This window comes from Mirounga angustirostris, unplaced genomic scaffold, assembly GCF_029215605.1.
Source record: "Mirounga angustirostris isolate CCGP_5_RB_7025 unplaced genomic scaffold, mMirAng1.0.hap1 SCAF_10, whole genome shotgun sequence".
Taxonomy (NCBI): domain Eukaryota; kingdom Metazoa; phylum Chordata; class Mammalia; order Carnivora; family Phocidae; genus Mirounga; species Mirounga angustirostris.
This window is the reverse complement of record NW_026991718.1, coordinates 48,562,655-48,589,698: the sequence shown is the minus strand read 5'-3', so window position 1 is coordinate 48,589,698 and position 27,044 is coordinate 48,562,655. Positions and strand designations below refer to the sequence as shown.

The 27,044-nt window shown below is 40.2% G+C and overlaps 1 protein-coding gene and 1 long non-coding RNA gene across 3 annotated transcripts; one reads left to right on the top strand and one right to left on the bottom strand.

Annotated features, from left to right (window-relative positions):
* Window positions 1-16,256, top strand: LOC129046112 (uncharacterized). Its single transcript, XR_008506875.2, has 3 exons — window positions 1-461; window positions 668-759; window positions 15,826-16,256. It is a non-coding gene; the product is annotated as an uncharacterized LOC129046112 (long non-coding RNA).
* Window positions 6,491-25,107, bottom strand: MOB1A (MOB kinase activator 1A). 2 transcript variants are annotated; one of them, XM_054509760.2, is made up of 6 exons: window positions 24,879-25,107; window positions 20,331-20,494; window positions 17,230-17,323; window positions 15,437-15,570; window positions 10,954-11,117; window positions 6,491-9,713 (listed from the first exon to the last, which is right to left on the bottom strand). In XM_054509760.2, exons 1-6 carry the CDS (start codon window positions 24,890-24,892, stop codon window positions 9,636-9,638), a joined length of 648 nt encoding a protein of 215 aa, XP_054365735.1. In that variant the 5' UTR covers window positions 24,893-25,107; the 3' UTR covers window positions 6,491-9,635. The 2 variants fall into 2 exon arrangements, with proteins under 2 accessions (XP_054365735.1, XP_045740706.1); XM_045884750.3 differs by having other exon boundaries at window positions 20,331-20,497; window positions 24,879-25,105.
* Between the last annotated feature and the right edge of the window lie 1,937 nt (window positions 25,108-27,044).

Here is a 27,044-nt window from a genome sequence, read left to right as displayed (position 1 = left end):
GCCGCCCGGAGGCCGCGAGCCGCCCCGCCCGGGCCGCGTCCTCGCCCGGGGGACGCCTCCCCGGAACCTGCTGCTCCGCCGGTTCGCGACCCTCCCCGGCCCGGTCCGCGCCGCGCTCCGCCAGCCTCCGGGGGTCGTTCCCCCAGCGGGCCCTTCTTGCCCAGCCTGGGGACGCCCGGGGTTCTCGCCCTCCGATCTGAGCTGCCCACACGCCAGTGCCCCTCGCGCCGTAGGTAGGACATCTCCCTTGCCATCCCCACCGCCCGCAACCTGGCTTCCAAACTGGGGCGTGTGGGTTTCTCCCTCCAGAACGGGCGAGCCGTGGAGGGACATTAAGTAGGGGAGTCGATTTCAGATTTGCGTTTTAGAAAGATCGCTCGGGCTCCTGCGAAGAGGAGGGGCTGTAGGGGGCTGACACCGGAGACGAGGACAGAAGTTCTGAGGCTACCGCAATGGCCCGGGTGAGATTTGGGGTCTTGACGAGAGCTGGGGCCGCAGGGATGGAGGAGTGGATCTGGATACTTGGGAGGGGAAGGGAATGGAGTGACTGGATTGGGCGGCGAGGGTGAGGAAGGTGTCTGGCGTGGACAGTGCGATGGGTGGCGGAGGGCGAGGTCTGGAGTGAAGGGGGCCGACAAACTCAGTTTTGGTTTTGCCTGGGTTTAAGGTGCCTGCTGGACAGGGCCCAGGAGAGAAGTAGCCGGGAACCACAGACCGTGGAGTCCTGAGAATGTAGTGGAAGCTGCCGCCTTGAGGACGGTAAGATTATCCAGCCAACCTGCCCCACCTCTGAACTGATTGAGACAGATGTCAAGGCCGGAATTCGACAAAGCCCTTTCTCTCTCTAGCAGTATATTTGGGCAGCATGTGGTCTGGTATACCCTGCAGGCTTCACCAATTCCTTTTGCTATTGCATTCCCGCCTGTGCAATCATGTTCATCCAAGCGTTGCACTTGGATGAATTGGACGGACCTACAGTTGCTCTTTAAAGTGATCACCTATATATATGCGTATTCGTTCCAGTATTGAGTGACTTCTATGTTTTGGGTCTCATAATTTCTCCTTTGCATTACTCTAATAACCTTTCTCACACTTATTGCTTGATTCCTTAAAACTCATGGTCGGTGGGATTAGGGATAACTTGCTAACTTTTCATTTTTCTTCACGGGTGTAATTAAAACTACGAAAAATATTTTTCCCGTTGTGTAGTAGTGAACCACCCTTTGCTCCTCATACCACGCGGTTCAGATAAAGTCGAGCCGTCCCCAGCTCCGAGAGTGGTCACATGACCCAGGTCTGGCCCATCAGGCACGGATTGGTTTGGGTTGGTCACATGATCTGAGCCAGCCCAGTGAGAGTTGGTCTAGAGAGTGGCCCGGCACTAAGGAAAGGAAAGGGTCCTTTGCTACTGAGCGCCTGCGGCTGGCTGCCACCTTTGTAATCATGTGCACAGCACCCATTTTGGAAATGAAATAGATACAAAAGGAGTTGTTGAGAGACAGATGTTTACCACTGTTTGTCAAGTAGTGCCAGAAAGGAGCACTAAAGTCATTTTAGTTGGTTGGGTTGTTACTTGTAAGAGACCCACGTTAAACTCACTGATTTGTATTTGCCGAATTCCTCTTTTATTGAAAATCAGTACTTTTGCTTATCTTCAACCTTCCTCTTCTTCCTAATTTCACGATCGTTCACATTATTATTGTTATTTTGGACCGTCACTCTGCCCTAGTATCCAGTATCCTCCCCTCCGTGTCTCCACACTGCTGTCAGAGCCCATCTGAAGTGAAAACCTTCCATTATTTGCTTATCTAAAATCCTTCTGACCCTCCATCACCTACTGGCAAAAACCCAAGTTCTTTCATATGATTTAACCCCTACCTACCTGTCCGACTGAAATCCACCCTTCAGTAATACTGGACGGCTGGTACCTCCCTGTACAAACTACGCCTCAAGCTTGCTTATGTGGTTACCCATCTTATAAGCCGGCTCAAGCCTTATCTTCTCCAGGCAGACACCTCTGATGGCCCCACAGTAAACTCAGGAGCCCACAACTTATGCATAACTTTTACTGCACATATGGCAATCAGAGAACTCTACCAATTTATGTAGGTGTCTGTTTTTCCCAGTGGTCCCTGAGCTCCACCCCAGGCTCTTGATTTAGTCTTGGCAGCTGCCCAGCTTGGCATAGAACAAAAAGTGCACACACACACTAGGATTACTAAACAGAGCTGAACAGTGGTTTAGCCATTCTAGCTCCAGAGTGTGAATTTGAACCTTTTTAGGAAAGGATTTGCAGAACAATCTCACCAATCCTGGGCTTCCAAATTAGTTCCAATTTAACATTTCAAGTGTAACTTTTTATGATAGAAGCAAATAGAAGGCAGTTTTACTTTGTTATGATTAAAAGTATAATAGCTTTAGTCCCAGTCCTAGGTGGCTGTAAGGATTAAATAAGATAACCTGCTGAAGCCCATTTACAATTGCACCCAAAACCATAAGATACCTAGGAATAAATCTAACCAAAGAGGCAAAGAATCTGTACTCAGAAAACTATAGAATACTCATGAAAGAAATTGAGGCAGACACAAAGAAATGGAAAAACATTCCATGCTCAGGGATTGGAAGAACAAATATTATGAAAATGTCAATGCTACCTAGAGCAACCTACACATTCAATGCCATCCCTATCAAAACACCATCAACTTTTTTCAAAGAAATGGGACAAATAATCCTAAAATTTGTATGGAACCAGAAAAGATCCCGAATAGCCAGAGGAATGTTGAAAAAGAAAAGCAAAGCCGGTGGCATCACAATCCCGGACTTCAAGCTCTATTACAAAGCTGTCATCATTGGGCGCCTGGGTGGCTCAGTCATTAAGCGTCTGCCTTCGGCTCAGGTCATGATCTCAGGGTCCTGGGATCGAGTCCCACATCGGGTTCCCTCCTCGGTGGGAAGCCTGCTCTCCCTCTCCCAGTCCCGCTGCTTGTGTTCCTGCTCTCGCTATCTCTGTCTCTGTCAAATAAATAAATAAAATCTTTAAAAAAAAAACAAAAAACAAAGCTGTCATCATCAAGACAGTATGGTACTGGCACAAAAAGAGACACATAGATCAATGGAACAGAATAGAGAGCCCAGAAATGGACCCTCAACTCTATGGTCAACAAATCTTCGACAAAGCAGGAAAGAAAATCCAATGGAAAAAGACAGTGTCTTCAACAAATGGTGTTGGGAAAATTGGACAGCCACATGCCGAAGAATGAAACTGGACCATTTCCTTACACCACACACAAAAATAGACTCAACATGGTTGAAAGACCTAAATGGGAGACAGGAGTCCATCAACATCCTAAAGGAGAACACAGGCAGCAACCTCTTCCTAGAAACATCGCCAAAGGCAAGGGAAGCAAGGGCAAAAAGGAACTATTGGGACTTCATCAAGATAAAAAGCTTTTGCACAGCAAAAGAAACAGTCAACAAAACCAAAAGACAACCAACAGAATGGGAGAAGATATTTGCAAATGACATATCAGATAAAGGGCTAGTATCCAAAATCTATAAAGAACTTATCAAACTCAACACCCAAAGAACAAAGAATCCAATCAAGAAATGGGCAGAAGACATGAACAGACATTTCTGCAAAGACATACGAATGGCCAACAGACACATGAAAAAGTGCTCAACATCGCGGGGCATCAGGGAAATCCAAATCAAAACCTCAATGAGATACCACCTCACACCTGTCAGAATGGCTAAAATTAACAAGTCAGGAAATGACAGATGTTGGCGAGGATGCGGAGAAAGGGGAACCCTCCTACGCTGTTGGTGGGAATGCAAGGTGGTGCGACCACTCTGGAAAACAGTATGGAGGTTCGTCAAAAAGTTGAAAATAGAGCTACCCTATAACCCAGCATTTGCAGTACTGGGTATTTACCCCAAAGATACAAATGTAGTGATTCGAAGGGGCACCTGCACCCCAATGTTTATAGCAGCAATATCCACAATAGCCAAACTATGGAAAAGAGCCTAGATGTCCATCAACAGATGAATGGATAAAGATGTGGTGTATGTATATATGTATATACATACACACACACACACACACACATACATATACACAATGGAATATTATACAACCATCAAAAAACCCGAAATCTTGCCATTTGCAACAACGTGGATGGAACTAGAGGGTATTATGCTAAGTGAAATAAGTCAATCAGATAAAGACAATTATCATATGATCTCACTGATATGAGGAATTTGAGAAACAAGACAGAGGATCAGAGGGGAAGGGAGGGAAAAATGAAACAAGATGAAACCAGAGAGGGAGACAAACCATAAGAGACTCTTAATCTCAGGAAACAAACTGAGGGTTGCTGGAGTGGAGGGAGGTGGGAGGGATGGGGTGGCTGGGTGATGGACTTTGGGGAGGGTATGTGCTATGGTGAGCACTGTGAATTGTGTAAGACTGTTGAATCACAGACCTATACCCCTGAAACAAATTATACATTATATGTTAATAAAAAAAAAAGATAACCTGCTGAAGGACTCCCCTAAACAGGTAGGCTACCCTAAAGAAGTGGTATTTAAAGTGCTCATCAACCACAAGAACTTGACCAGAATCTGAATCAGTAATTGATTTCCTTCACTTAGCAAATAGCTACAAAAAATGTCCGTTGAGCTGAACAGTGTGCCCAGAAAACTTACATTCTAGTGAAAACTCCCTTATCTTTTCACAGAGCAGGAACAAAAAGTTCAGGGCAGGAGCCAGTCCCAAATTTTTCGAACAACCAGCATCAATTTTGCGGTGAACTCTAAACCTACAAGTAAAATCCAGAAACTTCCCCAGCCTCTCTAGCAGCCAGGACAGAGGTATATGACCTAGGATCTACCAAATCTGAGGTGCCCCTTATGTGTTTGTGTTTTGTTTTGTTTGTTTTTGTCACCCATGTACATTTTTTATTATAAGACACAGGAAAGGAAGACGGTTTTAGGTAAAATTCTTTATTCTGGTCAGGGCTGATGCATCGGGCTTTTGGGAGGCACTGACGCAGAGACTGACATCTAGTGGTCAGCAATAATGGTGCAGGCTGTAGTGTCCATTCCAAGGCCTTCAGCCCAGTTATTAGCTAGAGGGCCTGAGACATGGTGTAGACCCTGTAGCTTTGAAGCCTGACTCCGGCCCTCCCAAAGATTATTTGGGTTATTCTACTACTCATTTATAAAGTTTAAAATAGCTTTCAAACTTAGACATTAGACATCCTTACATTTTTGTGAGCGATTATAATCCTATTGAAATGTAACAATCAAAAAAAATCCAAAACTGATCAAGAGTTTGTATCTTATACAAAATAGGAGTGTTAACCCATATTATTTAGCCATATTAACTTCTAAATTTTAACTCTAATCAAAAGGTCAAAACAATTCTAGCATTGCTATTTTGAATTAAAATTAGGCACCTGTAATTTGGACCTCTAAAAATCACTCTCGTATTTCTCCTACGAGAACAAAAACCGGCTATTTGGGGTGGGCGGTCTTATGATGAGCATTCAGCTCACGGTCAGAAAATCATGAGTCCATTCTCTCCTCTTCCCTTTTCTCAATCCACGACCAGGAATATGCAAAAAAGAGATCAGGAGACTACTAATTTTTTGTCTGGGATGGGTTTTAGCCACTGTAATTGTAGGTCTAGTTTGTTTCTTGGGGGTGGGTCCTTGGTATTGTAGTTTATTTAGGGACTTCTCTTTCCTCTAAGAGTTAAGGAAACATTTTAGCTACTAAATGATAAGCAAAGACAACCTTCTATAGAAGCAAAAGTCTTAAGTTTCACATTTAAATAGAAATAAGTGTGAGGGGCACCTGAGTGGCTCAGTCGGCTTTGTGTTTGACTAGATTTGGGCTCTGGTCGTGGTCTCAGGGTCAGGAGATCCAGCCAGTGCTGAGTCTGCTTGCCTCTCTCCCTCCCCTGCTGTCCCTCCCCCTCACTCAGGGGGATATGGATGTGCACTCTCTCTCAAATAAATAAAATCTTAAAAAAAAAAAAAAAGTGTTGAGACACATACTTTAATCAGTCATTTCTTTTAATATATTTTATTCTGAAGTTACAAAAGTAGATACAAAATACTTTCTTTAAAAGTACAATTAACTGACTTAGAAAAATAGATAAAGCCCCTAAAAGTTTAGAAATACAACATAAATTCTCATGTAAAGAACATTTAAAAATATTTTAGATGGTAACCAAGACTAACTTATGCAAACTATTGTTGATGTAGACCAAACCTAGAATGTTCTATAAAAAACCCTATAGCACACTGGTAATCCATTTGGATTTACAGACTACTTGTTTGGAATAGAATCTGAGAATGAGAGAAAACCCAAGTGAATTTCAGGGCAGTTGCTTCAACAAAGTCACTGCTATCACAGGTAATATCATCCCCCAAAGCCTTTTATAGTCTGAAATATCAAAATCTAATGCAAACACACGAAGACTGAGGGACCACTATTTTCCCTCTTTGACAGAAGTCTACAATAGTAAAACTCAAGTCCACTTACTGAACTGACCTCAGGAAGAGAGAACGTCCCTGGTGGAGGGGCTCGGAGTGTTCGGGGTCTCAGCCTCCTGTACCAGGCAGGTAACACCAGCACCAGGTCTGCTGCTCAGCAACAAATTTCTAAGACTTCGACTCTTGAGGGTGGATTTGTTTATGCTGATGAGGTAATGATGTTCTGTTTAGAAGCTCCACTTCTAGTATAACCTCACTGGTCCAAGAGAAAGCCAACGGTATAATCGGAAAACCTCAAAAATGTTTACAAAAGTTAAAATCACCAGCAGATTGCTCCTCTTGCCTCTGCACTACTAGGAAAGCCTTCCCTGTGTTATCACAGTCGTGATGAATACAGAGTTGCATTTCTCAAGCAGGCAGCAGCTTACAGAAGCTAGGGCTCTGCAAGTCTAAGATGAAAGGAAATTTGTTAGCTGGCAGCCCTCTAAAAATCACTTTGTTCACAGTCTGGAGAATAAAGGAGACATTTGGCTATCAAAACAAAAACGGTAGTACGAGGAAGTTTCAATAGTTAAACAAAAATCTGCACACCATCGTCTAAGTTTTTTAAAGGCCTGGAAATTAAGCACCTTAGGACTACCTGCGTAATTTAGCAAGCACTCTCCATCCCGTGACTGTACTCAGGGGTGAGGAGCAGCGACCAGACCCTAACAGGAGGTGACCTCTGATTCGGGGGGCGGGGGGGGAGGGGTGGCGCGGGGGTGGGGCAGGGAGGGTTGTGGAACAGGCAGACCCCGGGCACAGGAAGATAAATCACAAGGAAGACTCCAAGACAGACGGATTCCTTTCAACTCTTTTCAAAGACTGGCCCTCTAGCCCAGTCAGGAGGGCCTCCCCCTCCCCCCTCCTCCAGTTCTCCTGCTCTCTACTCCCTGGCTTTAGACGTGAACAAGTAGAGTTAATTTAATGGTTAGGTGCATTGTTGGTTAAGCCCGGTTAGTCTGGGAACTTGGTAATGTGTTATTTTTAAAAAGGACATTCTGAGTCTCAAATTACCAACAAATTTTTTATTTATGCCTAAGCATGTGACCATCTTTGGTTTGTTTTGGGATGGAGTCATGAAGAGAGGGAGGATTTCTATCACTGAAAATAAATGGAGAAAAGTGAGAACTCCTTTAAAAATGTGAAATATGAGAAATGATGGAAAGTACAATCCTAGTTGAGAAATAGAATTTCACTCCTTGAAGACTTAATTAAAGCCAAAGTTGAGAGGCAGTTAACATTCTGGGTGGCATCTAGAAACCTGCTTCCTTGTTCATAAATGATCAACACAAACAGAACTCCGGACAGGGACCTTTGGATAAGCTTAAAACATGGACTGTGGAATGTTTCAGAGGGCTTTTCTCTTTTTTTTCCATAAGGGATTATCCCGTTTTTTAATTCCTGAAACAAAGACATATGGTTTCAGCCTAAACAAAATAGATGAAAGGTTTTGTTTCCTTTAAAATTCTGTATATCTGGATATGAAACGGAGTTATAAAAATGGAATTCCTAAGCAATTTTTTTCTTTATACTTTAGTGGAATAATAAAAATAAATAACAAAAAAACCTAACCAATCTAACCTTTTATCAAAGCCATCAAGGGAGTTGGTGAGCACTCTGCAAAAATCCCAGCTCTGAAATCACACAGAGTGCTGATGGACTTTAAGCAATGCTGGTCGGGCAAGTCTTCAGCAGACTTGTGCCCAATACATTCTTGACAGGCAGCTGTAGTTTATAAATCCTAGAAACCTAATGAAAATTAGACCTTTATTTCACTAAAGGGGAAGATTTTTTTTTTTATCCCAACAGAAATAGAAGAATTTCAAGTTTTGATACAAAAACAATTAAAACAGGATTAAACCCCCATCGGGGCTCAATCCATCCTTTGACTACTAACAGAATGAAGTAAGATCTTTTACTTATTCCTCCCATTTAGTTTACACACACACATACACACACACACACGCTAGGTAGCACACCAAACTTTAAGCTGTGTTATAAAATGTGTACACCTTCAAGGTTTTTTATTATGGTCTTCCTTAAGTTTTATCCTTGTTGGGATTAAAGCCTGGGCATTTCTACACTACCCTTAACTAAGTCTCAAGTCACAATAAAAACACATAGAAGTAATTCTTGTTTTTGTTTTAAAGGACACTCAAAAGAAAATAATCAAGTACTCTGAGTACTTTCTTCCATTTTCCTCTCCAGGATCTCAGGGGCTCTGAAGAACAACATGAATGAAAATAGTGGTTCTGAGACCTAAATTTGTCATAATTTTGGGGAGTTTTCTTTCTTAGCCAAAAGCTACCTATTAAAATTAATCTGAATGAAGCATTTCAAAATAAAAATGTGCAAGACTATCCTTACATGCCTTAAGAAAATTATTTCTGATATACATACTCCTAAAACTTTAGATAGGTTTATGTGAATAAAATCCCAAATAAAGATTAAAAAATAAAGTCATTTTAGAAATAACTCTGGTTACTCCCATACCACATAGGTCATATGAGGATTTAAAAACTACAATCATGGATTCTGAAAAAATAAACATATATATATAGTCTTATCTATAAAAACACTAGCATACAAACTTCAAACTAAAAGGTTATCCAAAGTAACACACAAATGTTCTAAACTTAAGGAAACTTAAAAATACCTCTTCTATTTGTAAATAAAAGCAGAATAAAACTGATCTGATTGCATTATTAGGTAACTGGTTCTGGAAACTTGTTAATAAAGTATTGGTGGAAATTCTCAATAGCCATTATGCTATAACCTGAAGCACTCAATCATTTTCTTCAGTAAAAGAATAAGTAAACTGAGAGACTACATGTTAGTCATCACATATTACAACCAAGTATAACACTGACAGTAACAGGAGTGGTTCACACAGTGCCTCAGTCAGCTGCCTCTTGAATTTCTCACTGAAGGATTAGGCCAATCTACCTTTGGGACAATTTTATCGGTAGACACCAACAACAGGTGTCTTTTTATCCTGTTTTCTTAAAGTCTGTATCACTAGTCTGTAACAGATAGCAGTGAGATAGCTCTAGCAGATGAAGCAAGAGGGTAACTGTGTTCTAGAAGAAACATTTATCTGTCTTTCGATCCAAGCTTCTCAATTAATTCCTGAAGAGGTGCCAACTCACGCCTATCAATCAGATTAAACTCCTAAAAAGAGAAGAAAAGTAAAATTTAAAAATAGGCCTAAAATTAAAACTCCATAAATGTCATTCAAAGAAGGGATTCCCAGCCCTGGTTTTCTGAAATCCAAAAAAATGATGAAATGATCTCTGTGAACGTTTTAAAATGGGATCATTTTTACTCACTTTTAAAAATATAGGGGATTTACCAAAGAAGCAACTGTATGTATTAGCATGATCCTCACTGTGTAAAACATCAAAATCAAAATTAGATATATGTTTGCATTTACATGGCAATGATCTTAAAACTATACAGTGAACTTCTGACAGTGGCCACCTCCTGAGCAGTGGCCCTTTGTCCTTCATAGATCTATACTATATCTACAGCTACATGTGTCTGTGTCTGTACTGTCGCTGTATTACCGCTCTATACTCTTATCTGTATCTACAACTGGCCTGTATCTGTATCTACATACCTATACCAGCACCTAGACTCTACCGAGATCGACGCCATGCAACAATCTCGGAAGGAAGACAGAGACGAGCACAGTACATTAGCCTCTGTGTGGCACATATAATTGCAATACACAGTATCTACTATAAAACTCCTGGCTTTTCTGTCAAAAAACAGTATCTAGACATATGTACATTTTGCATAGAACTTATGGATCTCTAAAGTTGCTAAAGGAGTCTCTCTAATAATACCTTTTTCAAACAATGCGAATTATTTTGATTTTAAAAAGTTCCAATTCCAATTAAGGATCCTTTAGGTAACAGGCCCCATCTTTGAAGGGGGTGGTCCTTTTTGAAGTTTCTAGCTGCTGACTTCAGAAGATCTGGCCTGAAATGAGATTTCTAGAAGCTTAAACTAAGAGAGCAGCTAACAAGTTCTTCCAAAAGTTTCTCTCCAGGCACAGACATCTCATGAAACAATCTAATTGCAGATGTTTTTCCATAGCATCCTTTCACTCAACAGTGGTGATGGAACAGGAAGGTATGGACAAGCTGTCCTGGGGTTTTGGTGCTCCCTGTCATATCCTAACTGGAGACCCGGCTGCGGCAGCCAGGGGCAAAAGGCCCAAAATGGGGGTGATGCTTTCTATGTTGCTACGCCCACCAATGAAATAAACAACATGGAAAAGAGAAGAGAGCTCTGCTTATACTTTGCTCTACATCTATAAATTAGACAACTCCATAAATTACTCTGTATTAAAATTAACAAATGAGTCCAAGTCAAAGGACAAAGATGTCAACATGGTTCAACTTACCTGAACAAAGAAAATAAAGTGCTTAAAGGAGGTGTTGAGGTGGGCCTCCTCTTGCAGCTGCATCACAGAATCAAAGTGCTGGTGATAAATATGGGCATAAACCCGGAACAGACGCTTCAGAATGGTCTTTGCCACAGACATAAAGTTTTTGGGAAATGGGACACCTGTAATCAAATACATATATATTAACTGTCTTTTATCTAATTGAACAGCATAAAGTTTAGAAGCTGCCATAGCAACTCCAACACACAAACACACACATTCACAAATATAAGCCTGTTTTCCATATACTTTTTTAAAAGACAAAGAAAAAAAAACCCCAAACATAGATATATGAGGTATCCTCACACAGCACACTTTTTCTTACGTTTATAAGGTGCCGCTGAATCAAAGTTAAAATAAACATAACTTTAGCTGTTTAATACCGGAGAGTTTCTTCCTAAGATTAATGCAACAAGTATTTTGACTATAAATAAAAACCTTTTATTTTTGTAATACCTAACTCTAAAAATTTTTACACACACACACTCAACTAGGAATGAAAACTAAGAGAAAAAGGCATTATAATCTACTGTCTATAAATAAAAAGTATTTTATCTTCTGAATTACCCTGAAAAACCAGTTTTCTTTCTTAAATCAAGGAGTCCCCAACTTCTTAGATTTTCAAAGTGCTATTTTCATTTTCCTATAATACAAGATAGGGACAAACTTCCTGAAAAAGGGAGGAAGAGCGCCTCACTATTTTGCAAAGAAAATAAACACTTCCTTAGAAAAGAATGGGGAGAGGGTTTGGTAATCTCTCTCTGGTCACGTTCCTGAGAATTCCGGTTGACAAGATCAAAGTCTTAGGAAACAGGGACAGGAGAAAGACAATACAAGTGGCACTGAGTACAGTATATAAACACATTAAGAAGTCATCAGCTTCCAAAATAACCTAGATTAGACAGCCTTAAAGGCTATTCCACAACATTACTCAAGAAACATTTCCTTTTCTTCAATCTTTCAGAAAACAAAGGTTGAAACACTTTCTCCTTGCCTGCATTTTAATTTATTTCTTAACCAGTCCTTAAAAGCTTGAAATTTGGGTGCCTGGGTGGCTCAGTCGTTGAGCGTCTGCCTTCGGCTCAGGTCATGATCTCAGGGTCCTGGGATCGAGCCCCACATCGGGCTCCCTGCTCAATGGGGAGCCTGCTTCTCCCTCTCCCACTCCCCCTGCTTGTGTTCCCTCTCTCGCTGTGTCTGTCAAATAAATAAATAAAATCTTAAAAAAAAAAAAAAAAGCTTGAAATTTAGTGTATTCTGCTCCTGCGAGCTAATTTTTCTGGTCCCCCACCCCCACCCCATCTTGGCTAGCAACTGCCATGTGCATTTTTTAAAAAATTTTATTTATTTAAGGGGCACCTGGGTGGCTCAGTCGTTGAGCGTCTGCCTTCGGCTCAGGTCATGATCCCAGGGACCTGGGATCAAGCCCCGCATCGGGCTCCCTGCTCCGCGAGAAGCCTGCTTCTCCCTCTCCCACTCCCCCTGGCTTGTGTTCCCTCTCTCGCTGTGTCTCTCTCTGTCAAATAAATAAATGAAAAAAATCTTAAAAAAACAACAAAAAAAAAACTTTATTTATTTAAGGTAAGCTCTACACCCAACGTGGGGCTTGAACTCAAGACCTCTGGAGATCAAGAGTCACATGCTCTACTGACTGAGCCAGCCAGGTGCCCCTAACAACTTGCATTTTCAAACTTTATTCTGGAACTTGTGGGCATGTTTTTCTGGACTGGGGTCTTGTACTCATATATTGAAAAGCTGGATTTTTAAGTCAAACTCCTTCTCTTAGAATTTACAAATATGCATCTTGCTAATAAGAGGAACAGTAATAATTTAGATGTATTAGTTCAAAATGAGTAACAGTTCTATCTAATAATAAATAACTGGCAGAAGTAAGATGTTGATAATAGCCTAACTGGGGGGGAAAAGGCTTCCAGAACATTAGGCTGGATTACTGAAGAATGGAATGCTGAGAAAAGAGAACAAACTTTTAAGTATTCTTTATCTTCCATAAGCATAAGACTTTAATGAATAAAGAAACAGAAGTAATTTGTCTTAAACCAAGCATTTTCCAAGCTGAATTGAACAGAAACATCCAAGCACAATTACAATAAAGAATCTGTGAGAAAGGAAATAAGCAGTTTAGTAATAAAATAGAAAATGTGACCAACAGCAAACAGATGGAGTGTAACATGATACAAGTTCTTCTCCCAAAAGAGCCACTGATTAAACCGCAAAAAGGAATCTGCTATGGTCTGAATATTTGTGTCCCCTCAAAATTCCTATGTTGAAATCCTAACCCCCTAGGTGATGCTATTAGGAGATGGGGCTCTGGGAGGTGATTATGTCACAAGAGCAGAACCCTCATGAGTGGGATCAATGCCCTTATTAAAGAGGCCCCCGAGAACATCTGCTGGCTCCTTCCACCATGTGAAGACTGAGAAGTCGGCAGTCTGCAACCCAAAAATGGGCTTTCACAGGCACCTTGATCTTGGACTTCCAGCCTTTAGAACTGAGAAATAAATTTCTGTTGTCATAAGGCATCCAATCTCTGGTAGTTTTGTTATTAGCAGCCCAAACAGATAAGACAGAATCCAACATGTTACTTGTAAGAAGCTCTTAATACTGAAAACGAAAACACTGATCTTATCCATAAATACCAATGTCAAAATCTTAATCAAAATATTAGCAAATAAAAAATACTCTTCCAGTGAAACATTAAAAAAAGATACTGGAGAAAACCTTATGGTAACCAACAACAGACACTGGGAAAATATCATAAAACTCAACAACCATACCTGATTTTTAAAAATTTACACACCTCTAACCAAAAGCAAGATTCCTGCTTAATGCTGAAGTACTAGAAGCACTTTCATAAAAGTAAGGAAACAAGAAAAGGAGGTCTGCCACATCATCATCATTACTCAGCACTACTCTGGGGCAATGAGATAAGAGTTACACGAGAGTTAGCCTGGTGATGGGTATTAAAGAGGGCACGTTCTGCATGGAGCACTGGGTGTTATACGCAAACAATGAATCATGGAACACTACATCAAAAACTAATGATGTGATGTATGGTGATTAACGTAACATAAAAAAAAAGAACACAGAATAATATCTTTCCATATCAGTAAAAAAAAAAAAAAAATTACACAAGAAGCATCCATATCAGAAAGGAAGAGGCAAAATTAATATTACCTTAATATGATGTGACTGTATACTTAAAAAACAAGAAAACCAACCCAGAACAACTGAAACAATCAGAATCTGATGGTCAATTTATACAAAATTTTACAGAAAAATCAATAGCTTTCCTATATACTAAACAATAACCGTCTGGAAGCCAGATGTCAATGAAAAAAACTACAAAATGTCTAGGAATAAACTTAAACTTGAAGGATTAACATAAACTACAGAATTTTACAAGAGGAAATAAAAAAGATGAAGAAATGTACCTTGTTCTTGAGTAGACCCAGTATTGTCAAGAGAACAAGACTGCCTATGTTAATCTACAACTTGAATGAAATAATCAAAATCTCACAAATATTTTTATTTTACCTTGCCAAAATGGTTCTAAGTTCTTTGGAAGAACAAATATCCCAGAATAGCTGTGAATATTCTGAAAAAGAAGAGCAAGGAAGAGAGACTAGCCCTACAAGATGCTCAGATATATGGCCATGGTAATTAAAATAGTGTGGAATTCCTATAGGAACAGATAAAGAGACTGAAAGACTCCAAATTATGTGGCAATCTGGTGTACACATATGATAACCCAGGGAGAAAAGACACATGTATTCGATAAATGGTACTGGACAAACTGATTCGCGTTTATAACTAGAAAAAAAATGAAGGGAGCCTTAAGAAAAAAATTTCTGGCAAGAACAAAGATTTAAATGTAAAAACAAAACCACAAAAGTACTAAATGAAAACAAGGGCAAATATTTTAATAATCCTGAAGTAGGGAAAACCTTTCTAATCATTATATTAAAATCCACACAACATAAAGGAAAAAATTAATAGGACAAATAAGAAAGTTACAGCAAGAATACCTCATGAACAAAGTAAGAAAAAAGGCAAGCTGGGGAAAGATACATATTATATGTCAAAGAGCTAACATCCTTACCATACAAAGAAATAGACAAAGGATAGAAACAGAAAACACAAAGATTAATAAACCAAAAAATCTCAATGTCATCAATATTTTTTGAATGTACATTCAAACAAACTTATTTACCCAAACTGAAAAGATTAAAAAATGAGTAGCCAACCAGTATTAGTGAAGAAACACAGGCAGACACAAACATGGCTAGAGGGAGTATGCATTTACAATCTTTTTGGAGAGGAATTTGGCAGCCTTTATTACATTTTTTTTTAAGTAACAGAGTATTAAAAAGAATGCAACATATTTATCAGTTAAAAAGGAAAACATTCAACATTAACTCACCGATCTTAGAAGGAAAAAGAGTTTCATCATCAAGCTGATCCTGAACCCAAGTCATCAAATAGTCAATGTATTTTGGTGCAGAACACTTGATTGGCTTTTTAATATTAGTACCATCTGCCCAATGATATTCGTATCTGGAGAGAAAAAGGTTTTACTTACAGAGTTTTCAAAAGCAGTAACAAATGTACAACTTGTAATAAAAGTAGGTCTACATTTTGTCAATTGAAGTTATATATAACTTAGTAAATTACCTCAAGTTCTACTGAAGGTTATCAGAGTTCCCTATAGAATTATCCTGAAATAGGATAGTTATAATTGGAAGAGAAAAGGAGGATAATGTGGCAGCTGACAGTGCCAGAATGGATTTTTTTTTTTTTTTTTTAACACAGCCCTGGGAAAGATAAAGGAACTACACATTCCTGGCAGAGGGTGCTGAGGACTGGGTCAGAGACAGATGGATCCCCTATATCCTGCAACAGCTGGCCATCAAGGTAGCAACAACAGAGTCAAGATAATAAGACTCTTGTTTCCTGGGGGCGCATAGGTGGCTCAGTCAGCATCTGCCTTTGGCTCAGGTCACAATCCCAGGGTTCTGGGATGGAGCCCCGCATCAGGCTCCCTGCTCAGCGGAGTGTCTGTTTCTCCCTCTGCCTCTGCCCCTCCCCCGGCTTATGCTCTCTCGCTCACTTGTGCTCTCTCTCTCTCCTGTGCTCTCTCAAACAAATAAAATCTTTTAAAAAATAAATAAAATAAATTCAACTGGAAAAAAAAAAATCCAAAATCTTAAAAAAGACGGTTTCCTGGAGAGGGTACTAAAGAAACACCCTTAGGCATGCATGCATCTTTTCTTCCCTCCCTTTGCTGAGCTAAAATGCATAATAAGACTTCTGCTAAACTTCACTGTGTGAAGCATTTAAGCCATAGATAAGTTTAATTTTATTTATTTTATTTAAATTTCTTTTCAGGAAGTTTGAGGAATAAAACTTAACACAAAATAAAAATATCCCTCCAAAATACTGTAATTAAAAACAGAACTAGAAACTCACTGGAGACCTTTTTTCCCGTTATACCTGTAGCAAATTCAGGAAAGGCAATTTTTTCCCAAGGGGTAAATATCTTGATACCATGTATCATCACATAAAATTAGTCATTTATTATTGGAAAAAAAGACTGGAAAGAAACACTAAAACATTAATCCCATCATACCTTGACTTAACATTATGGGTGATAAAAGAGTTCCACGTTTCTTAATGTTTCTTAAAATGTATAATAGTCAAATTTCTTCTTATTTGAGAGAAAGAGAGGGTGCACGTGCATGCACAAGCAGGGGGAGGAGGAGAGGGAGAGAGAATCTCAAGCAGACTCCCTGCTTAGTGCATGGGGCTTGATCCCATGACACTGAGTTCACGACCTGAGCAGAAATCAAGAGTTGGCCACTTAACCAACTGAGCCACCCAGGCACCACTGTAGTCAAATTTTTTCAATCTAGCATCTTTAAGCCAGATAATTAAAGCAGCACAATTTGGACATAATTAACACTAAATAAGCACAAGAAAAAAAACTGAACATTCATTATTTAGCATAATACAATTAAATACTAAGTACCACATACCAAAGTATTTAATAATAACTAAAAGCTTATAGGGACGTATTCAAGAACTCATAAAATTGAACTGCTTTTACACAAGCAAACAGATAAGAAAAACAAAAAGGCTTTATTGTTTAATTTATATCAATTAGTGATTAGCTTTATTTAGTACTTCAAATACCTATCTAATAGGCAGTATATGTACCTTGGACCTGCAGACATGACTGGACAGCTTGCTTCAGTGCAGAATTCTGTAATAGTTCCATACAACATGTTGATCTGGTTGAAGAAATCCACAGCTGGAAACGTAATACCAGAACTGTGTTAAAATGTTTGTGCAAACACAAAAAAACATCAGACCTCTCGGTTGAAGGAAAAATGGACAATGCCTTCAAGTTCTTGAATAAATCCTTAAGAGATGCAATGATCCAGGGGTACTGCAAATTCCCTTCTCCTTTTAAGCTGTCACACCTAAATTAACTTTTAATATATATTCACTTTAATATAGTAAGTTTTTAGCCAGCACAAAATAGCAGGAAAATAAAATCTTATAATAATTCTAACTTATCGGTGACTACTGTATCATTAGAATATATAATCTGATTATATCCAAGGGAATGAAAAAACCCACTGCTTCCTATCAGTCTGGACCAGACAATACCATTTGTGCTGGGAAAAAGCAGAGAGCATTGTAGAATAAATATCCTGTGAAGGAGAAGGTGTATCAGCTGTATTAACAGGCATTTAAAACATCTTATCATAAAAAGCCTGAAGCCTAATGCATACTGAGGACGCAAAAAGGACATGAGATAATGTCCCTTGTCTTGGAGACTCCAGCTATCTGAAGGGACAAAATTGAAAGGAATAATAAATACAACATATAAGAATTGAGAGAAAAGGCAGCATCTTGAGGGGCTGAGGTAGTCAGGAAGCACTTCCTACAGGAGCTTCAGCTAGATATGGAAGAAAATGGAAGAGGAAGGGGTAAGTAATGAACCTATCTGAGTCAAATGTTCCTCTGCAAAGACACCCACATAAGCCTTGGAAAGTTTTAAAAAATGTTTTAGTTCCCCGTCTAAAGGAGTACCTAGAAACCAACTAGGGCTTTTCCACATTTCTTAAAAAACAAATAGATAAAAAAAGCTGTCTTGTCAAAAGGAATTTTATATAAAATTCCCTCACTTACAAACCTTTCTTTTGCTTAGTCACATTGGAGAACAGCCTATCTAAAGCAAAAAGTCTCAAAGAAAAACTGAAGGCCGAAGAAGGCCAACAGATGCCTTCAGATAACAGATGGTAATTTGAGTTAAGGTTAAAAAAAAAACAACAAAAAAACAGGGGAAGGTCTTTTCTGAATATATGAGGCTTCACATGGTTCACAAAGATCTATAAAAACATATAGTGATAAATCTTAATCCCAACCACTCTAGCTTCCCCCTACAGATAACCACTACATTATTTTTTTCGTCTCCTGCCCCCTAAGCACCTGTATCCTGTCTTACACAAAAGATTTAACATATCACGTAGTTCTGCACCTTGTTTTTTCTCCTAGTAATACGAATAATGGCTTTTTAATGTACTGAAAAAAAAAACAAAAAAAATTTTTAATATGGTTACTAGAAAGTTTCAAATTACATTTGTAGCTCACATTATATTTGTCAGACAGTGCTGATCAAAGGAGTGATTATCAACAGCTGAATAATACCACCAAGAAAGACAGCTAGACACTATGGAGGACATTATGGACACTGTTGGAAGTGCCACCACTGGCACTGCTGGCTAAAAACTTACTATATGCCACCACTTATAAAGTAGTCTTCCAAACAAACAAAATCAAACCTGAATTTGAGCAAAGCTCCACATCTGTGCTCATGTGGGAGCCACTAGCCACATATGGCTACTTACATTAAAATTAAATTTAAAATTCAGTTCCAGTCACACTAGCCACATTTCAGGAGCTAAATGGCCACCGTACAGATACAGAACATTTGCATCATTGCAGAAAGTTCTATTGGACAGTGCTGCTCTAGATCTATCATTTACAGGAAATAAAAGGAAGAACAGGACATGATAATGGATGCCTTGGGGACACAATCAACAAAATTCATACTGTGGGAAATAAATGAACTGGTTTCTTCAACAACAACAAAATAGCAAGGAAGAAAGACTGCAATGAGGGAAACCTATGAATTAAGAGAATCAAGAAACATTACATATAGGCCTTATTAGTCCTGATTTAAACCAACCATAAATTTTTTTAAAAAAGAAACATTTAGAAGACAATCAGGGAAAATGTGAACACTGACTAGATATTTGCTAACGTAAAGGAATGGCAGTATTGTCATTATCTTTAAAAGGGGGAGTTCCTGTCTTTTAGAGATATGAAATATTTATAGATGAAACAATATGTTTGGGATTCACCTCAAAACAATCAGGGTGAGGTGGGCTGGCCAGGTCTCACTGCCAGCATGAAACCAACCAGGGGAGAGACAGGAAGAATGGGGGGAGGTGGAGAGGGGAAGGAGGAATTAAAATATGAAAAGAAAAAAATCAGGGTGAGATATAGAAGCGTGAATTGGCCAGGAACCAACCGTTGAAACTGGACAATGGATGCCTGGGAATTCACTCTACTAGTTTCTCTACTTTGTATGTTTGAAATTTTCCATTAAGTTTAAAAATTCCTGACAGATTTAAACCTTATCACCGGGCACTAATCTCACCTCAGGAATGATAGGCTCAAATATTCAAATCTCTAGCCTCAGTATATATAACTTTTCACGTCATGCCCTTATTTTCTTGAACTCAAGTGACTTTCAGCTCATGGGTCCCTCCCATTTTCTCCCAGTCTCTCAATTTCCTTCTGACTACTCCTAAGTCACAACAATCAAGTGACTACTCCTATGAACGGCAATTGACTTCTGTGTATATGCAGGCAGATGAGAGCTGCTGGGAGAGGGGGATGCAATTGTGCAGACGGGCTCCCTACAAAGTCACAGTCCACTACAGGTAGAATTTTGTATTCTAATCTTTTATTTGATCCTACCCAATAATTCCTACCATTCTATCCTCAGAAATTACCCCAAAGCACTCAACATTTCTCCTCTGGTGAGAAATCAGCCACACAAGCTACATAACCAAGTACTCTGAAGAGAACAAGAGTTTTAGATGTATTTGTACTTATGAGTTTCTTTACAGGTAATCCATTACACTACAACAGTTATACCCGTAAAAGAAAATTCATTAACAAAAAGATTTTAGCAAATTGTTCCTATAAATCAGCAATGCTGAATATTATTAAAAACTTACTGTTAACAGCAATCCATTCATTGAGGTCCTCTCCCTCTGGCAACATAACAGCTTGTCTCAGATTCCCGCTTCCTAGAGTTGCCTCTGCATGTTTTAAGAGTTCATACTGATGAGAGCCCTCAGGGATATTCTTCTTTGGTTTGAATGTTTTAGAAGAGCGGCTGCTGCTGTTAGGTTGAAAGTAAAAGTATATCAATTTTTATTTTAGGACTGAAAGCAGAATGGCATAATTTTAGGCATACAAATTGTTCTGATTTTAAAAAGTGCTCTGAAAAGTGCCAGGATAGGGAGGGGGTGACGATCACAAAAAAAGAATGTTTTAAATGTTTTTCTTCAGATAGATTCAGGATTAGAAACACAATTTCATATAGAACGCAATTCTACTAACCCTCATGAAGTAATATGGTGTAACAGGGTTCTAGTCCTTGATCTGCCACTAATTCTGTGACTGTCTGACAAAACAAACTTCCTTGGGCTTCAATTTCTACTTATAGAAAATGGTGGGGGAGAGAGGTAGCCCTAAGTTTTGAGTAGCTCAAAAATCCAGTTTTCTATATCAAAGGATCTGTGATGCCATCAAAGCAAACCACAGTAGAAGTGACATTAAGTTTTTGAAGTTATTAGCAGGGAGAATAAATGAGAGACAACTGGTTACTGTGAAAAAGCGTTTTTCTGTAAGGAAGCTAACAGGATAAGAAACCCAGAAAAAAATGGAGGTATTTCTAACCAGAAGAATTAAAATTTCCATAACAGAACAAAGAGACAAGTAACAAAAAAAAGTACTCACAACATGTATTACAAAATATTAACTTAAAAAAAAAAAAGTACTAACCAAATAATAAAGGGTTTCAATAATCTGTTAAGAAAAAGGTAAGGAACCCTTTAGAAAAATGGGCTACAGATCAACTGGGAACTCAGAAATAAAAATACAATGGCCAATGGACATATGAAAAACTGTTCAATTAAAATAACTTACTTTTCCTTAATCTGAATGTCAGATTAAGTTACAACAACTACATTAAGTGTGAGCTAGGGTACAGGAAAATTAGTTTTTAATACACTTGGTGAAAGTGTAAAGGGTGGGGCGCCTGGGTGGCTCAGTCGTTGAACATCTGCCTTCGGCTCAGGTCATGATCCCAGGGTCCTGGGATCAAGCCCCGCATCGGGCTCCCTGCTCGGCGGGAAGCCTGCTTCTCCTTCTCCTACTCTTCCTGCTGTGTTCCCTCTCTCGCTATTTCTGTCTCTGTCAAATAAATAAATAAAATCTTAAAAAAAAAAAAAAGAAAGTGTAAAGGGTGTAATATTTTGGGAAGGCAGTATCTATAAACATCGAGGTGCTCCCAATCCATTCGTCGAATTGTAAGAATACAAAAAAATTTTTTTTAAAGATTTTATTTCTCTGATAGAGAAAGCGCAAGTGGAGGAGCAGGCGCCCTGCTGAGTATCTCTAGGTATCTCTCCTAGATATGGATAAGGATGTGGTTCCCAAGACTGGTTTTAACAGTGAAAAACTGGGAAATAATCCTAAAACTTATTAGAAGAATAAATAAATTTGATATATCCATAATATGGAATACTACATAGTTAAGAAGAACAAGTTAGAGCTACATGTATTCACATGCCAAGTTCTCAAGTCACAGTTAAACATACTAAAGGACCAAATGTACAGCAGAAGCCCATCTTGTAAATGCATAGAAAGTGTAGGAAAGGGGGCATCTGGCTGGCTCAGTCGGATCTCGGGGTTGAGTTCAAGCCCCACATTGGGTGTAGAAATTACTTAAAAATAAAATCTTAAAAAAAAAGAAAGAAAGAAAACATGAAATGATGTCTTAAGATTCAACACGGTCTTCATCTAAATTAATACTTTTGTGGGGCACCTGGGTGGCTCAGTCTGTTAAGCATCTGCCTTTGGCTCAGGTCATGATCCCAGGGTCCTAGGATCAAGGGCTGCTTCAGGCTCCCTGCTCAGCAGGGGGCCTGCTCCCCCTCCCCCTCTGCCCCTCTCCCCCACTTGCACTTTCTCTATCAGAGAAATAAAATCTTTAAAAAAAATTTTTTTTATATTCTTACAATTCAAAAACAACCCCCCAAAAAAACCCAATTTAAAAAATGATCACAGGATTTGGATATTACTCCAGAGAAGATATACAAATGGCCAATAACATACAAAAAGATGCTGACCATCATTAGTCATTAGGAAAATGCAAAGTAAAATCACAATGAGATAACATTTCACATCCACTGGTATGACTATAATCAAAAAGACAATTAACAAGTGCTACCTATGGTGTGGGTAAATTGAAACTCTCATACAGTGCTGGTGGGAATGCAAAATGGTGCAGTGCTTTGAAAAAGTTTGGCAGTTCTTCAAAAGATTAAACATAGTTGGCATATAACTCAGCAATTCCACTTCTAGGTATTTATCCAAAAGCAATGAACATATGCATCCAATACAAAAATCTGAACACAAAAGTTCATAGCCGATTCATTCATAATGGCCAAAAAGTGGAAACTCAAATGCCTGTCAACAAAAGTTTGAAAGAAAAAAACCACCTCACATTTCAATCCAAAAAGTAACTAAGCAACTGAGCATCCACAAACAAACCACTAACTAAACATTAACTCATAGGAAAAAGACTTTGGGAGTGGAGGGAGAAATTGTTCCAGTAATGTGAAGATTTACAATTACAATCTAAATCATACAAACTTTCAGACATGGTCATCATACTTGAGTAGACCATACTTCTAAAAAATAATTGAAAGGCGGGGGAAAAATGATTTGAACAAGGGTATTCTCAGTAGTGCTATTTTCTAATAGCAAAATACTAGATAGAATCCAAATTTCTCTGCTGTGTATGGGTTTGGTAAGATTTCAAATCCACTTGTTTATGATTTAAGTGAAATTTGTTTTAATCCACTTGTTTATGACAAAGACAAAAAAAAAGTTGTTTTCATATAAGAATGAAGTAAATTGTGTCAGGATGTCATCATCTCATCTATTCTCACCCATAAGAACTCAGCCGTTCAGCTGCAGAGGGGCCCTGCTGGGGCTTATCAGTGAAAACTTAGGAAGAAGCAACTATGGCAAGGAGACATTTTGACTATAAATACCACGAATTTGTGCGGAGTACTGGAGAGTGTTAGGTCTGGGCAAGGTGACACTTTGCTGACCTAAACAGCTCTCTGAAAACCTTGGGACAATTGGCCCCCCCCAGGCAAATGCCCAGCGCAGAAGGCAAATCCACTTGCTGGTCAACACCAGCGCCATGGATCCTTGGCAACAAGGACTTTCACTTTAGTGCCGGCAGCTGGACCTCAGCACTGCGTTGGCTAAGCCCAACCCCTCTCCTCAGGACCAACTCCTATAAAGGTAGATCTCAACTAAATTTGGACTTTATTTTTTTCATCTCCCCTTGTCTGGAACAATAGTGTATTTAATCTATCACTGACTTGGAGTATTTCATTAGTTTAATAAGAAACACTATCCGGTATGCTATTGGCCTATGAAATGCCCACAGCAAACCTGTTAAATACATTGCCGGCAAAGACAAAGTCAGTCTCTGAACTTAATGTGCCTCTCAAAGCAAAACATTCTCACAATAAGGAACTGGATAAACTCTGGTTAAGGAACATTACGTACTTAATAAAATTTAATAAAAATGTCAGATACGTCCTCAATCACACAACACATAAATTTAATGTACCAGGAAGAGAGAGCCACCTGAAATGAGATGCTGGAGCAGTGCTTCCCAAACCTTAACATGCTTAAGAATCATCAGAGAATTCACAAAAGTTTCCATTTAAGCCTCATTTGGGCCCCAGGCCTTATCTCTAAAATAGGATCCTACCCAGGAAAAGTTAATTACACAAAGTGACAGCGGTGCCTGGCTGGCTCAGTCAGGAGAGCGTGCCACCCTGATCTCGGGGTTGTAAGTTTGAGCCCCATGATGGGTGTAGAGATTATTAACTAAAATCTACACAAAGTCACAAAGTGGGCTGAATCCGAATTGGACAGAAGTCTGCATGCAAGGCCGCAGCTTAACTTCCAGCTTCTCGAACTGCGGCCCTCAACGTCTTCCTGGGGCAGCGTTTTTCCGCGGGGGTAATTTAATACTGAAGATAATAAAACTTGACATACGGTAGAGTAAAAAGCTAAGTCAGCATGGATCGGTACTAGAAGGCTCCAGACTTGAGAGGAATCGGGAGCCCGGCGGCCGGGCTCGGGGCTCCACCCCCAGGTCGTCCCTCCGCCCTCAGGGGCTCTGGGGCGGAAAAGTTCGGAGGCACTGCTGGCCTCGGGGCCTCTCTACTCCGCAACCCTCTCGCTCCGCTTCCTTCGCCTCGACCTTCACCTCCGTCTGCCTGGGCCCACGTCCGGGCCGCTCCCGTGCCCCGCGGGGGGAGGGGCCGGGGGCCGGGGCCGGGCAAAGCAAACGTCGGCCGCTCCGACCCCAGGGCCCGGCCCTCGCCTTAGGCGCCTGCTCACCCCCTTCCTCCCCCTCGCCCTCCGCCTTCAGCCCTCGGGGCCCTCGGCTCGGCCACACTCACAAGAGGAAGCTCATCTTCTATCCTCGGAGGGGAAGGGCCGCTGGCCCCCGCCGCGGTCTGGATTCGGAGCCCGCGCGGGAACCACGAGGAAGCGGACAGTCCTCAGCTCGCGGCCAGCGGAAGCACCGGGCGCCGCTGCTCTGAACCGAGGGTCGACCCGGTGCCAGTTGCTGCGCTCGCCTCCCCCACCTTGCCGACCCGAAATGCGGAACCAGCAAAATCTCGCGAGCTAAGGCTTCGGCCCGCCCCGCCCCTGCGAGAGGGACTCGACGCACCCCTCTTCGCCCCGCCCTCTCCTACAGTTCAGCCAATCAGCGACCTCCAAGCCGGGACTTCTTCCTCCTGGGGGCGTGGTCAGTTCGTGGTCCCCGGCCTGGGGGAGTGGCTCACCTTGTGCTTGGTCTGGGTTATTGCTGTTGGTTTGCGGGCATCCTCTTTATAAGGCAAGGGGTCTCCAAAAGCGCTGCAATTTTTAAGAATTTATTTTGATTTTTAAGTTGAGATATAATTCACAGAGCATGAAATTCACCCTTTAAAAATTTACACTCCAGTGGTATTTTTCCCCTGTTCGGAGTTAGGCAACCATCACCTCTAATTCTAGAACATTTTCATCACCCGGAAAAGAAACCCATTAGCAGTCATTCCCCTTCCTCCCTCCTGGCAACCCCTGGCAACAACTAGTCTACCTTTTTTATATGGACTTGCCTCACCTGGACCTTTCACATAAATGGGTTTATACAATATGGTCTTGTGACTGGCTTCTTTCACTTAGTATAATGTTTTCAAGGTTCATCCACATTGTAGCATGTATAAGTACTTCATTCCTTTTTATGGCTGAATAATATTCCATTGTATGACTATACCTATTTTGTCTGCCCATTCATCGGTTGATGGGCATTGAGTTGTTTCTACTTTTTGGCTATTATAATTAATGCTGTTACAAACATTCCTGTAGTGGTTTTTGTCTGGACAAATGTATTATACCTAGTAGTGTCTGGGGACTATGGTAACTATACGTTTAAATTTTTGAGGAACTCCCAAACTGTTTTGCGAATTGGCAGCACCATTTTACATTCACACTGGCACATGTCTGAGGGTTCTAATATTTCCATATCCTTGATGACATTTACTATTGTCTTCTTTTTTAAGTGTTTTCAGGGGCGCCTGGGTGGCTCAGGTAGTTAAGCGACTGCCTTCGGCTCAGGTCATGATCCTGGAGTCCTGGGATTGAGCCCCTCATTGGACTTCTCCCTCTGACCCTCCCCCCTCTCATGCTCTCTCTGTCTCATTCTTTCTCAAGTAAATAAAATCTTTAAAATAAAATAAAATAAAAAATTAAGTGTTTTCAGGTGCATTTACCTTTTTTTTTTTAAGATTCATTTATTTATTTTAGACAGAGAGAAAGTGCATATGCAAGCAGTGGGAGGGGCAGAGAGAATCTGAACAGACTCCCCACTGAGGGTGGAGCCCAATGAGGGACTCTAGATGGGGCTTGTTGTGGGGTTTAATCCCATGACCCCAAGATCATGACCTGAGCCGAAATAAGGAGTCCACGCTCAACTGACTGAGCCACCCAGCTGCCCCACTATTGTCTTTTTTATTGTAGCTATCTTAGTGGATGTGAAGTGATAATCTCATTGTGACTTTGATTTGAATGTCCCTGTTGGCTGCTGTCGAGATCTTTTCATCTGCTTATTGGCCACATGAAAGAAATTTACTTTTATCTTCCTTTAAAGTTATCTCAGCCCCTCAAAGGATGATACAACAACCTAAAAGGGGTTCCAGTTCAATAACATAGTTCACTGTCTCCATGACATCACCATCCCTTTGTTCCTCAACACTCATCAATCCAGATTCTACACCCCACCTGACCTCCTGAAAAAATTTGTCTCATCAATCTCTCCAGTGTCTTAGCTTCTAAATTCCATGGGTATTTTTCAGTCCTTATCTTACTTGCCACTTAGTTCTATCTGGCCCATCCTACCAGACTCATTTGATCACAGTGATTTCATTTTTCAAGAACCTCTTTCTTAAAAAACACAAAACCTCTTTCTTATTCCCTGTGATCTGGTTTCTATAAGGTGAGATTGGGGGGCACAGAAAAGGGAAGACCATGACCAGAATGTTGTAATAGTTTACTTTAGGCACACTTTCTTAGTAGCAAGT

Coding starts and splice junctions, on each gene's coding strand:
- MOB1A (XM_045884750.3), bottom strand. Junction 17,324..20,330: donor TGAATGGATTGCTGTTAACA/GTAAGTTTTTAA, acceptor TTACGTTTCCAG/CTGTGGATTTCTTCAACCAG. Junction 15,571..17,229: donor GTCATGTCTGCAGGTCCAAG/GTACATATACTG, acceptor TTTTCTCTCCAG/ATACGAATATCATTGGGCAG.